Genomic DNA, 14,910 nt, shown 5'->3' with positions numbered 1-14,910 from the left:
CATGCCAACTGCATCAACATTTCCACTCCATAGTGTACTTAAAATTATTAGTATTTTTTTCATATTGCTGAGTATTTCCGTTACCAAAGTGACATAATTTGAGCTATTTTAGTGTCCTGCATGCCCTTGGTCCTGCTGGTTGAACTATAGTCAAGTCCCATCGTATGTGCAGCCAACATGATGAGACGATCAAACAAACGTGTCTGTAGCCAAGGGTCAGTCCCAGCACTAGGGGATTTCATAATGGTGAGGACGGAGAATGAGCAGCCAATGGGATTCATGAGAATGCCATGGCATTCATTCAAGAGCCCCGTCTCTGCCCCCCCTCCACAGCCCAGTCCACTGCTTAGGAATAATCACTGCTTTGTGCAGGCCTGTGGAATCCAGGACGAAAACGCAAGACTCAATTATAGAGAGGGAGTCCAAAAAGGCCCGGTAACCGCAGCAACCACGGAGGGCCTTTAAAGGGAAGGCAGAAAGCCGACCCGTCTTTGCGAGATCACGGTGCGTTACAAACAGAAACCAGCACTGTGGTATACACCCACTCCTGAGGCAGCAGCTGCAACACTGTGCACACGACTGTAAGGGCCAAACCAAAGACATGTCAAACAAGCCAACTCCAGTGTCTTTGCTGTATCACGGTATCCCGTCTCTGATGTCAGTTCTACACATTTATTTCAGTCTGCTTTAGAAGCAATTGATGCATTTGTGTCAGCATAGGTTAGTGAAATCCTCACCTACGTAACGTAACGTTAGGTGAGGATTTAAGTTTCCATTCAAAAATAAAACGACCAGTGTTTGAAACATTTAGGAAAAGATTATGTTTTGTAAATTATTATAGGCCTATATATAAATGAATACAGCCATAATGAAAAGGAGAAAAAAACAATATTCTTCAGGGACAGATTCAATATCTTGACGAGCATGCCCCAGTTTTCTTCTGAAACCCGACCATGATGCCGTGCTTGCGTCCAGGGCAGTGACACACGACGAATGCTGCCTCTCCTCCAAAGACAATAGGAGCTGGGACTGGGAAGAGTGTAGTAGTGTCTACGAAAACATTTCTAAGCCTGGACGGCCTGGACTTTATTAGCTGAGAGCTCCAAGCCGCCGCTCCCCGGCCCGTAACTCAATGCACCTCTCTCTGCATGGGGAATGAGTGGGAGGGTGGGGGAGGTGTATTTGAGGTTCTGGCAAACACATGCACACATGTATGTGTGTGTGTGTGTGTGTGTGTGTGTGTGTGTGTGTGTGTGTGTGTGTGTGTGTGTGTGTGTGTGTGTGTGTGTGTGTGTGTGTGTGCTTCAGCTGACAGGCCGCTGATCATCATGAGATACAGCCCCTGCTGGGTGAGTGCAGGCCGAGGTCCAAGAACTTGTGGGAGTGCTTGGAGAGAGAAAGAGAGAGAGAGAGAGAGCAAGCAGAGGCCTCAGAGCAGCTTCCATCTCAAACTGATTGAAGGTGAGTCGTGCTCAAAATGGCCACCCACTCTCATCCCAGGCCAGCCTAATTCCTACTACCAAATTCAAAACAATGAAAATAACAATGTTGTGAGTTGACCCTAAATATGACCTGTTTTCCCTCTACCACCAACTATCGCAGGCCAAAATGTAAACCACTTAAGCCCTATACTTGGTAAACTAATTCTTAGTTGACCTGGGTTGATCAACTAGGACTTGGTCGGCTCTTTGCTGAAAATAGTCGATCTACAAGTTTACAACGTGCTGCATTGTGAGCTTATAGATGAGTTATTTTCAGCAAATGTTCCCCCGTGAATAGAGATGGTAAGTTCCAATTGAACACTGCACACAATATATATCTTATCTCATAAGCTAATAGGCAGATTGCAGATGAACCCTAGTGACCTTGGTGACGCCATGGCCTTCCCTCTAGTCTGGTGCCACTCATGGAAACAGGGTTTATTGGAGGAAGAGGGTTTATGGGGGCGAGTTTGTTTCACCTCTCATATCATATTTCCTGTAGCCTAATAACCAATAACGACAGTCAATAATTAAAGTCACTATTCTTCTTAATAATAAACAAAATTTGTAAAGTGATATACTTTATAGCAGTGATTGAGACAACAGGCTGAAAATGTAGTTACGTCCACCCAAATGGTTGTGGCACTGAGTCAAGTCACCCTTTGTGCAATCTGGGTCTCGAGTTTGACACCTCTGCACTAGAGGTTGGCTTCTGTAAGCACAAACAACCGTTATAATGATTCTGTTGTTATTTGCCATCCATCCATAAGCCCTCTGGCACCAATGCACCTACTCTGTTTACCTACCAGTCAAACAAGACCTTCCTGTTGAGATAAAGTGTTGAGACACTGGGCAGTGTGCACGTGACAAGCACGGTAAACAAAACTATTGTGTGACAAAAGATCCACAACAAGATGGATCAACTGTCCCTCCTCCCAAGTCAATGACCTGCTGAAGACCAACAATGCTAACCTAGAGATAGTAGCCTACTGTTGTGTGAAAGAATTGCAAGAGTCATATCAAATGTCATATCAAATTATCTTGAGCCAGGGACCCCCAGAAGCAAAGATTTGAGTTAAAAATGTTTGCTTTAAAATCTGGCTTCAATTTGCACAAATGTTGACGATTCTTTTTAAACAGCGAAAGCAACCTAAAATGGCACAGATGCTTTCCCGTTTACTGAACACGGAATAATAAGAGAACAAAGAACACTGTCTCTCTGTACAGTCGGTATAGCACTTATCAAACATTAGCCTTAACAAAACATGCTAAGCACCAGCTAGTATGTGTGTAAAGCCCATATGGCCTCATTTGTAAAGAGGCACATGGCTATAAAATCATCTGAGTTGGGTGATAATGTAAACCAGCTGGCCCTGCATGCTGGGAATAGTTTCATTCCATACAGTGGATCATGCTCCCATGGATATCGATTACATTACCACCAAAGGTGACGATTTGAGCATCCACTTTAGCTCGTCGTCAGGTGATATTGGTCTAGTTTGAATGTTTGTGCCTTTGTAAACATTTAGCAGGAGATACAAACGTTATCAACTACAAATGAGTTACTTGTATCTCCCATTGAGTGTAAATTCCTGAAACTGAGAGGGTAACATCATAGGGGAAGTGAGCAGCAGCGGTGGTAAAGGTACTAATTGTTTTCTTTATTTAAAAGTATCAATACTGCAATGTAGAAATTCCAGAATTCAAAACTTTTTTCAGTAAAAGTAGCATCAAAATATACTTAAAGTACCAACAATAAAAACTAGTCTTGTACCATTTACCATTTGTGAGCTTGTAGATCTGCTATTTTCAAATAGTCAACGTATTGGGCTGAAGTGGTTAACGTCCGATTTTGTAATAATAATAAAAATCTACAAAATAACGTATTAACTAAAGTTTTCAAATGTGGTGGAAAAAGTACATTTTGCTTTTGAGATGTAGTGGAATAGAAGTATGAAGTATTGAAATATGGAAATATTCCAAGAAATTAAATAGTCCCTCAAAATTGTAGTTGAGGTACTTGAGTAAATGTCCTTAGTAATACTTTCCACCACTGGAAGTGAGAAAGGGTTCTTTAAAGGGGAATACCACTCATTTTCAACATTTTACTATGTCATTAATATACATTAGAGCTGTTGTGTAGAAATATATCTATATAAGTCCCCCCATTCTGTGTTGCCTGGAACTGGAGGTCGGAAAAAAATCATTAACATGGTGAAGTACATCTTGATGACATCATCAAGAAGATGTACTTGAAGTAGGTTTCAATTGTGAGTTGTGACGTCAGCTCAGACACACAATGGAGTCACTATACCTCCAAATGTCCTCCATGTTAAATACCTCAGGCCATGACTGGAAAGTGGTGAAGCAACACTTCAACTGTTTAACTGCCAATTAGCGAGCACCAGTTCTACCCCACGGTAGGTATAGAATGTAAAGCACGCACGAAGGAGGGTGGTTATCTAAATTCCTCCATCCAACATATACCACGCAGATCTTTAGACAGATCATATCCATCTTGATTTAATAACGCCCTGAGGGCTAGAAGCCATAAAAAGGGCGAGGTCGTGTGCACGCATCCGTCTGGGTGACGGCAGACGGTAGACTGCTGGGCGAGCACTGGCGCTTTGGCATTGGGGGTCAGATCAACCTATGGAATTAATTCTGTACTGGCCGTATATGGAGCGTGTCTTGAGTGTACGGGGTTTGATGAAGTCAAATCAACATATGGAATGTCAGAACAGGAAGGTTGTATAGGGAAGGATCAACATATGGGATATCAGAACAGGAGATCTAAGGGTTTGAGGTCAGATGTAGAGTTGCTGGCCGGTTCCATATATTCAGATCTAGGTGATGATCCAGTCTTCTCCATGTATGGTTGTCCAGGGTTAGATGAGGTCAGTGTCGTGATCTTGTATAGGGAGATGGCCATATATGCTGGCGTGATGTCTGGAGGTGTGACCATATATGGAGGCGTGATGTCACGAGGCGTGGCCATATTTGGAGGTGTGATGTCACAAGGCATGAACATATATGGAGGCGTGGGGTGTCTAACGGGCGGGCGGGAGATGCAGGTTTTCATGCTCTTTCATGAATGACGAGCAAAAAATAATTACCTTTTATGTAAGGCAGTCTTATGAAAGGGTGATGAAAAACTGTCCATGCTGTAGTGTCACACGGATACATTTGGGTGCATAGTGCATACATTGAGAAACCCCTCCAGCGTTCTCTTCCATGCTGAAAGCATCCATTATTTGGACAGATATTTGTGCCAAATGGAGAGCGGGCCAGGTAGAAATTAAGCCATCTGTCTAGCTACAGACTGAAGAATCCAACACAAACACCGGCTATAGCAACAGTCAACCCCACCCCACCCCACCACCGCTCCACTCCACCCCCACTCCTCGCACTCCCCTGGTCTATGTGTTTTCTTTCCACACCTTTCCACAGAGAGCACTCTGTCCCTCTCCAGAAGAGCTCCTTTCAGTGGCTTTTGTTGGGGGATAAATCTGGCCACAGCGCTTTAGCTGACCAGTTGAGCTCTGGCTGATGAGTCTGCGGAAGGTTAGTTCCGGTAGGTTACGTAATCCTCAGCTCCATGCACTTTCACCCATGCTGCACACATTCCATTACATGTATACACACACGCACACGCACACACGCACGCACGCACGCACACACGCACGCACACACACACACACACACACACACACACACACACACACACACACACACACAGGCATGTACATATACAGAGAGGCATGTACATATACAAAGAGTATTTGTTTACAGCTCAATTCCAGAATTAGCTGTGGAAAGGCTTGGCAGTCGGGGCTAGATTAAGTCATCGTTCCTGCAGTTCTAAAGTGGCCTGAATCTATTGCCATCCGATGGATGACATCTGACAAATGTATTGGATGTTGAAATCAGCAAAAATCTGACATGGCATCGTCCACCTGAATTAAATTATCAAATTGACCCTATCCCTGACCCCTAATAGAATAAACTGTAACTGATGTTCTACCATTTATTTATCTCATTAATTCAGCAAGACAGCGTCCAAGTGTCTCTGGGCGGTGCAAGGGTTGAGTTACAATAACTTGGGGGAAGGGGTGGTGATATTGGCAGTTGGCCTGCATGAGGACAACCATTATCTATTACAGAGGAGCTATTATCCGTCAAACTACTGTCCTTTTTCTACGCTCAGTAGGCCTATAATATTGTCAAGCATTGACAGTACTGTACTGAATATTGTCAATGCTTGCACTGCAATGGCACACCTAAACCATTATTAATTTCATTGCAGCTGCCTTTCTTACATCACAGTGTTCTATTGGGTCACCCTGCCATGTTTTTACCCTTCTGTAGATTCTGTAGAAGTTACTACGACATTAGATGATGAAGATTAGGTTTAGCAGCCCTTAACTGAAGGATCTCCGTCATGGTGTCCATCAACATGATTCACACTTCTGTTGTCTTTTATTCTGTTCCTTTGAAGTCTGACTAGGGAATACAGACACTCTCTAATGTGTAATGTCACAACAAGTCTGTGCCTGTGATGTTCAGTCTCATGATGGAGTTAAGTCTTGATGACTTAACACTGGACACTTCTGGCCTAAGTGAATAACATCATTATTTTGGACAGAATTAAATGTTCCTCGATTCTCGTGAGAGATAAGTCGGAAAAGGAGGAAAGAGCAAAGGGCAGAAGCTTTCTCGGCAGGCACTAAAATGGATCTTTCCTGATTCCACTTTTTGAAGTTCAACCAAAGCCAAATATATCAGCCTAAATAAATATCAGCATGACCAGTACATTCATTCCATCTACAGTAGTGTCCAAATTACAGAAGCTCGTCCATCTGGCTGCGAGCTCATCTCTTCCACGTCTGACAGAGAAAGACACTGGACGGGGAGAGAAGGAACGGGTCTCATCATGGATGTCACAGCTGGGGTCTCCACTCTCCACGTTGGGTGCCGGGGGTGTGGTGGAGACAAGGCTCCTCTTGTCTGATGTGGATTAGAGTGAGAGAAAGAGAGATGGGGCGCGGCGCGAACGATGTGGGTACAGTGATTCATCACAGCCTGTGTGAGTCAGGGAGAGTCTGTGGCCCCTGTGAAGTCTGGGGTCAGGGTGCATCCCGGCACAGAGTGGAGACAGAGAGGCACTGCAGATAAGAGGCACTTTGATCCACAGCTCTCTCACAATGCCATCAAAGTGTATATCGCCGAGCAGGCTTATTGCCGTTATTCCAAAGCACAGTATGCGAGCATGACGGCATACATCTACACAGCATGAATCAATGGGCATCAGTCAGCATTTGGCCCCGCAAACACACAAGGACTGTGTTTTATACTGTCTGTGATTGTCTGTGTTCATTTGATGTGTGGTTCCATTTGGGTCCACATTTACAGTGTTATGTTTTCTGGAAAAAATAAATAAATAATGATATTGTTCGTCGGGCAGAAGAAACCTCTTATCTCTTTTAACTTTAACTTTTTTGTAAATCAATGCCCCACTTGATAATACTAAAGTGTCACACGAACGCATACAAAATATAAGATCTACAAGCTTGAAACGCAGCCCAAAGCGGCACGTTTTGAGCTTGTCGGTCTGCTATTTTTTGTTTAGTGGGAGGGAAAGTACTGATGTACTCAGGCCAGTACTGAAAAACCTCAGGCTCTGAGGTTTTTCAAGGTGCACACAGTATAATCCCATGTTCACTTGTATGTAATGCTGTTAGCGTACAGTTGAATTAACTGTATATTGCATTAGTTTGGGGGCAGCATAGTCAGCAGTGAGTGCAGTAGCATGAAGAGGCCATAGCGTTACGAGTGGCAGCATTCCTGACACTAATCTAATAGAGAAACACAGAAAACGCACTCTGGGCTCAAATTGTCAGCCTACAAGGCCAAGTCAGACACGAGCAGACCAATCAGAACCAATCAGAACCGTGATCTGTCCTGGTTGAGGGAGGGCTCCGCTGAATGATTAGACAATGGAAAGTTGTTTGTCTTCCTCTGGCCACAGACAGACAGAGCAATCACTTTGGGTGATTTATACTTGATGAAAACCAACATCTTGTCATTTGTTGATCTGGCATCCTGTTTGTAGCCTATAGTTTTTATATATAGGCCTATCATGTGTCTCTCACACTCCATTAATGGAGTTATATGTGTATAGATGTGCACATTGTCTCTCACTGTGACTGTTTCCACTACCATAACATCTTTCTAACTGGATTTAATACCTCTTTTCTTGGCAGTCTGAACAATGAACATGGACAACGACAGTTTTGGCCAACATCGTGAATAATAATAAATAATATGTGGACATTTTGTACAAAGTATAATAAACCATCCTAATGTAAAGCACATGTTTATGATGTGTTAAAGCATAGTTTTTGTATCCTGTTCAATGAGTTTCAAATGTATTGGGGACCAACACAGGTGTTTCAATTTGTGTAACAGTCTGATTGGCGTAGAACTAATTCATTTGTTTGCAAGACCTGTTGGTCCCCAACATGGCAGGTGTAGGACTACATTTGAAACTCATGAGAAATTAGTAGAAATCATGGTAGAAATCACTGAGAGCCTGAGGATTCCAGCGCTCTGTGGTGATCGAAGAGATGCAGCTTGAACGTTGGTAACAAGCCAACAACTGTTAATCAGCAGTAGAAAGAACAGTCCTGTCCTGAATAGCAGCATTGTTCTGGCGCAGGTCTGCAGTCAAACGTGTGTCAACACTGACCCCTTGTGGATTTAGGGCCTAATGACTATTTGGAGTTTTTGCTTTTTAGGCCTATTGTTTATTTGCATGAATACAAATATTGGGATTGAGAAAGGTGAGAAGCCACGAAAACAGTAATGTTTTATAGCATGAAATGAAACATATTACTATTTCAATAATGTTTTTCATGGTTTCCGAATTCTGATGATAAAAAAGATGAATAATTATGCTTTTATATATTTCGACAACATACTATAGTAGGCCTATGTCGTTTTTCATAGTTTTTTAGATAAAAAAGAGATGAAAATGCTAAAAACAGCCATAACAAATGTGATGAGGTCAGCACATTTGGTTGTGGCCGTTTTTAGCCCAAGGAGTGTTTTTTTGTACAAAACTAATGCTTGGAATGGATTCAGAATCATGAAAACCCCCTAGTTTGACGTCACATGGTACTTAAAGAATGATGAAATTTAGTTTTTGCCTCATGTTGTTAATGGTATGGTCACATGATATTATCCTAATTACTCAAATTGCCAAGCTGAATTTCATCCATTAGGCCTATAGATAACATTTCTATCATAAAAGTTAATACTATTACCATACCATTTCTGGGTTCATGAAGGTTCCAGTAGACTAAAGACCATTGTGGGTATAAATGACACAAATACAGAGGGGGAACTTTCATTCCAGTATTCAGATTATGTAATTCCCCACACTGACAAAACAATGGCATTACATTCTATGGCTACTTTCTTGAAAATAATGTTGTATGTCTGCATTTGAACAGTAGGCCAACTGCTGTCTTATGATGAATGCATGTGCCTCACCAGTTTTACAGGTTTATAGGGTGATATCAGCTGACAGCTACTAGACAGCTAAACTGATACATTACTAATTAGAAAAGTGTTTTGTTTTGTTTTGTTTGTTTCTTGTCTTCATAGTATTGTCATTACAAGATTTTGAATCTTAAATTGTATTTCTGAATGGTATTTGATTGAAAATTAACAATGAGCAATAAGGGGTAAGTCTAGACACATTTTAAACTTCATCGTATGCCATCTTCGAGTACTTTTCCACCACTGCATTGTGCTACCTGGAGCGACAGCTGAGGAGCAGCATGCACCTGCTGATTGCACCTGCATAGCCTAGAGGAGGAGGTGTGACTTCTATTTCTCAGGTTTCATGTCCCTCCCCCATAAATAAATGCAATTCATTGGATACATACATAGCCTACCACAGAATGTAACAATTATTTTTACCATACACCCATAAGCGTCTAAATTGAACTAAGCCTCTTGTTCCACAGCAGAATAGCAGTGGATTTTTCCATTTCCATCATGGCATCAGCAGGCAGCATCACGCTCTGGACACTCCTGTCGGTTCTCGTGCTCACCGAAGGGAAAGGTGAGTGGTCGGATATCATGGTGACATGCCATGGTGTACTCTACAGCCTGGTTGTGTCCGAAACTACTAACGTAGCCTACTGAATACTACACAAGTATGCTATTTTCAGCCTACTATTTATCTACTAAGCAGTAGGTTTTCACTTCGGTCATACTAATTTGGCATGAAAGATGGCGATAAAGATATTAACGCTCCAAAACAAAATAGCCTACTTACAAAGTAGCCTACTTAGGCTACTAGCTATTTACAGTATGTTAGTAGTTAGGCCATCCCCATTGCCCACATGCCAGAGGAAAATACAATAGAGCACGCGCATCCACTAACTACAGTAAACACAGGTGCCAGGCCGAGGCCAAAGATAGAAGAAAAAAAGATAGGGTCCGCATTAAGCTGCATTAAGGTTACTTACAGGCTTACACCATAGTGGACATGACCTTTCGTGCCTCACGGCTCTTCATCAGGTCTGATGAAGAGCCTTTTAAGCTTTGGAGCTTTCAGTGTGTTTTTTCTTCCCACATACCAGAGGAGCCTCAAATATTTAACAGAAATTGCCTATAGAAAATCTGACCCGTCTGAACTGAGTGGTGCCGTGTGTGTGTGTGTGTGTGTGTGTGTGTGTGTGTGTGTGTGTGTGTGTGTGTGTGTGTTTGTGTGTTTTCTCAGAATTCATTGTAACATGTACACAGTCAGAAGAGTGCGTGCTGCCTTGCCAGTTCCAGTCTGACGGCAAAGGAGCGAGAGTTATGTGGTACAAGAAGAAGGCGGTGGTGAGCTGCACCCGCTATGGCGACACACATTTTGTCAACGGACACAACTCTCCATCGGATATGTTCAAAGGCAGAACGGACCTGTACGCCGACCAGGTCCTGCAGGGCAACGCCACACTGCTGCTGAGGAACGTCACTCCACTTGACCAGGGAAAATACTTCTGCATCACGATGACAGCCCCTCGCACCGACGAATCTGGAATCATCTCTCTCATAATAAGAAGTGAGCTTATCATTTCATATCACAAACTGACTCATGTCTCTTAAGTGTTCTTTAGTTTGTTCGCTTTGAGTTAGTAAAGTTGAAACACTCCAGCAGTGAACTATAGGAGGACTGGTACTTAATCGTGCAATCTCTTTTTTTTTTTTTATTCTTTATTTACCCAGGGAAGTAGCTGAGCATTTTCAGCAACGCCCTGCACATAGAAACACACACACACACACGCATTAAAACCTGGGAGCTGACCAGTACAACCACAGTCTTATACTGTTGGCCACTAAGCAGCTCCAGGGGGAGCAGTTGGGGTTTCAGCGGCTTGCTCAAGGGAACTTCAGCGGTTTTGGGACAATCACTTCCCCACCAAGATTTTTCCTGCCCGTCCAGGGAATCAAACCGGCAACCTTTCGGCAACAAGGGCAATCCTCTAACCCTTAGGCCACCGCTGCCCCAAAGTTTTGCTGAAAGTCTAATGATTAGACCACTACACTACTACTCAGCAAAAGGGCTTTAGTGCTGTTGAAGCCTTATTTGTACGTTAGCCTTCAGTTAATACATTTTAACTACTGTATTGTGCTTGCTTTGCAGGTCCGGTTCAGAACATTGATATACAGATGACAGGTGACACAATCTCCTGCAGTTCGAGTGGAATATATCCAGCTCCTAAACTCATGTGGTCAACCAATCCCCCCTCTGATATCCAAGCCCTCCAGAACTCAACAAAAACCTTTAAAACCCAAGACGGATTCTATAACATCACCGGTTCTCAGAGGATTGTGGGGAACAATACAAATGTTACGTACATTTGTGCGATTACAAGTGACACAAGCACGAGAACAGCCGTTTTGAAAAACCAAGGTAAATAGTACAGATATAAATATTAATTTCCTGTGTGTTGTAACGCTGACACATACAGTATAATATACTTTTTTAATTAACCAGTAAGACACCCTGATGGCAGACTGCTGGGCTGGGATATATTGGTTTCAGAGCAGTCAACAACGGAAGACTTCTTTTTATGAATTGATTTTGTGTGAATTTTAGTAGTCTTATGTTATGTTATGTTTTGTTAGTGTCATGTGAAAAATGAAAGTGCACTTTTTTCAGGTTCCATTCAGACATACCCAGCAGATTCTAGTGTGGTGATCCCCTGCAGCGTTCCCGACTCTGCCCTCCACAACTTCAACCTCACCTGGAGGTTCAGGAGGATCGCCTTGAACCTCGACGAGCTCATCCTGACGGTGAACGTGTACAGACAGACACTGTCACCGGTGAGTGTCCAGGAGAGGTGGAAGGCTTACGTTTCTCTGGGCTTTCTGACGTTTGGCCACCTGCAGCTGCGCGGCTTAACATCAGAGCACCAGGGCACATATATATGTGAGCTCAGCACTGCCGAAGAGACGTATGTGACCCTGACCAACGTCACCACCAACAATGGAGGTAATCACAGAGTTGTTAAAGAAAAGAAGGGGTAGGGGGGGGGGGGGAGGGATTAGCCGGGTAGCAGTATCATTATGACTGAATCTGAAAAACATAGCCAAACTCTATTGTTATTAATTTAGTGCACACTTTTCTGCACTGAATTACATTTCTGCACTGCAGAAAATTGTTACCAGGTGTTCAATGATCAGCATTCTTCAAAATGCAGCACAATGATCAAACAAACATATTTTACTTTGATTTGGATAATAATCCATAGTGTTCAAAGCTTCAATAGCAGATGGACATAAATGTGTGTGTCACACGTCATTTTGGAAATGAAAGATCTAACCTGGACTTGCTTTTTCAGATGGCCGAGACGATACGTTTCAATATGTCTTAATAATTGTTGTGATGGCTCACTTCCTGCTGCTCGCCTATGCCACTCTTGCAGTCTTGGGCTTTAAATGTAAGTAGACCTACTTACTACTACGGTATGTAGCCAAACCTGTTTGACACAAACAAAATGTTCAATAATGAACGTGTCTATTCTTCCACCTGAGTATTTAACTTTATCAGGAAACGATTTAGAATATATGGTTGTTAGAGATTTGGGTATAATTTTTATTGATCGAACATATAAACATAAGTCATGTCTTTTTGAAGAAGTAAACTGTTTCTATCTCCTTTTTTATCTGTTCATCAACAGTAAAAAGGCTAGAGACATCATCATCTCCCAAAGAAACTGAAAGTCTCAGTTCAGATTCTTCAGAAGCAGCTGTTGGAGGAGTGGACATACAGCAATGACATGCAGATATTTAACATTTCTAACTGCCTTTCTACATTATAATAATTAGAATAACAATAATTATTATTATTATAATTGTCATCCCCATACCTCAATGAGCCTTACAACTAGAACTCTAGTGTAAAGTATAGTGGTATTAAGTGACAAATTGTCAGGGTTTATTGTGTTGATGACTGCACTATGTAACTTTGCTCTTCTGCTCCGGATTTGAACCCGGTTTGATATGATATAGTACTTTATTGTCAGTTCACACTGAAATTTGTCTTGCGACACAGCAGCCAAGTATGCAGAACACATATACACACATTTGACATAACACAAAGAACAAGACAATTTACATACATAAAGACATGAAGACAAGAGCAATATCCACCGCTTAGATTATCCTGTGGCTACTATAACTCCTGATTAGGCCTCAAGGACGACTGGTGGACAAAGGACCTCTTTAGTCTGACCTTATTGTATGCTGGTACACCATATCTCCTTCCTGAAGGTAGCAACCTATATTCTCCATACAACACATGCTTAGTATTAGAGGTGATATTCCTTGCTAACCTTAGGATGCTGTTATCATACGTGGATGTATAAAGTTTCTGAAGTTGTTGTCCAACAATCTTTGAACAAATGTTCAGTTGTTGCAGCAGTTGTGACTTTAGGGCTGCAGACAAACATCCATACCAGGTGGTACTAGAGTACTGAAGAACACTCATAATAACAGAAGTGAAAAACAAAAGAAGAATCCGTCTACTAGCACCGAAGGATCTTAGACGGCGAAGGAAGTAGATTCCTGGGACACCAAGTGTCGCCGTTGAGCCCTTTGGAGGTGTCCTGGGCCTATCAACGAAACACCAACTAGATGAAGTGCCCCTCTGGGCACAGGTCTACACCAGGGCAGGTCAGGTTGTGGCCTCCCGGTGGCGCTATAATAGGCCAATGTGAAAAGGGTGCCATTTCTTCTTAGGCCTTGGTCAGCCTTCTGAATGGTCCCTGACTGACTAACCAGCAGGCTCTTCTGCCTTGTTCCGCCCTGGTTCCGCCTAGTATATGTTGAATTTGCTAAAACATCATTTTTGGAAAACACTAAAAACATGATATGCAGAGTCACCATGCTGCACCTATGATGTTCCTTTTTACTGATACCAAGTTTAAAATAAAAATTGAACGCACAGAATATCAATACGAAGCAACTGAAAAACACGTTATTTCAATGGTAGTGGATGGAGAGAGAGGATTTTTGTCCAACCACGAAACGGCAACCAATGGGTGCGAAGAGGGGCAGAACCACGGGCGGGACTTGACAAAGGGTGAATTGGATGATTTGAGGCATTTTGTTCCAAAAATGTGTTCCACCTGTTGGTGGCGCTAAAACAGGCCAATGTGAAAAGGGTTGGATATATTCCTCACCCTAGTAGGAAAGTCTGTGAAAGATTTCACGTAAATTGCATGCTGCGTTCATGATTTGAGGCTTTTTGTTCAAAACGGGCAAATCCTACAAACTTTGAAAGCCAATGAAATATCGTGACTATAGAGATACTGTATAACGATTTGCGGGATTTTTGGACAAAATCTGGAGAAGTAATGTAAAAAAAATGTGTTTTAACCTAGGTGCCTGGACCGCTCAGCCCAGGCCAGCAGGCCTTATAACTGATTATTGTTGTTGACGGGTGTATATGTTTATAACTGTGAAGTATTGTTGATGAGTGAGTAGTGACATGTGTATGTTTATAACTGAACTGAAGTATTGTTGATTAGTGCAGATGGGTGTATACTGTTTATTGTTTATAACTGAAGTATTGTTGTTCTTGGGTCCGCCATCAGATTGAAAATGGCCTAGCCTTAATAATCCGCATGAGGACTGATAAATGCATCTTTTAAAAATATTAACTGGTCGGTACAAAGCATCATATTTGAAAACAACGTTTAATCGATTCTAGACTAAAGTAAGGAACAACTGTATAGGCTACTTGAATCTGTAGTTCAATACTGAATTATTGTTGTTAATAGTGTTTATAAGTATTTTTGTTGAGTGACACTGAGTGACAGCTGTCACTGACAGGTGTGTGTATTAAAGCTTTTCTTTTTTTCTT

At 42.2% G+C, this 14,910-nt stretch overlaps 1 protein-coding gene across 1 annotated transcript; it reads left to right on the top strand.

Annotated features, from left to right (window-relative positions):
- Positions 1 to 9,542: 9,542 nt before the first annotated feature.
- On the top strand, positions 9,543 to 14,780 carry LOC308336745 (V-set domain-containing T-cell activation inhibitor 1-like). Its single transcript, XM_080794271.1, has 6 exons — positions 9,543 to 9,612; positions 10,276 to 10,602; positions 11,185 to 11,454; positions 11,704 to 12,036; positions 12,386 to 12,484; positions 12,725 to 14,780. The coding sequence occupies exons 1-6, from the start codon at positions 9,546 to 9,548 to the stop codon at positions 12,820 to 12,822; spliced, it is 1,194 nt and encodes a 397-aa protein (XP_080650397.1). The 5' UTR covers positions 9,543 to 9,545; the 3' UTR covers positions 12,823 to 14,780.
- Positions 14,781 to 14,910: the final 130 nt, after the last annotated feature.

This window comes from Protomyctophum bolini (genome assembly GCF_963924005.1).
Source record: "Protomyctophum bolini genome assembly, chromosome: 21".
Taxonomy (NCBI): Eukaryota; Metazoa; Chordata; class Actinopteri; order Myctophiformes; family Myctophidae; genus Protomyctophum; species Protomyctophum bolini.
This window is presented reverse-complemented; position numbering and strand designations above follow the sequence as displayed.

Coding starts and splice junctions, on each gene's coding strand:
- LOC308336745 (XM_080794271.1), top strand. CDS start 9,546: ATGGCATCAGCAGGCAGCATCACGCTCTGGACACTCCTGTCGGTTCTC. Junction 9,613..10,275: donor CGTGCTCACCGAAGGGAAAG/GTGAGTGGTCGG, acceptor GTGTTTTCTCAG/AATTCATTGTAACATGTACA. Junction 12,485..12,724: donor TGCAGTCTTGGGCTTTAAAT/GTAAGTAGACCT, acceptor GTTCATCAACAG/TAAAAAGGCTAGAGACATCA.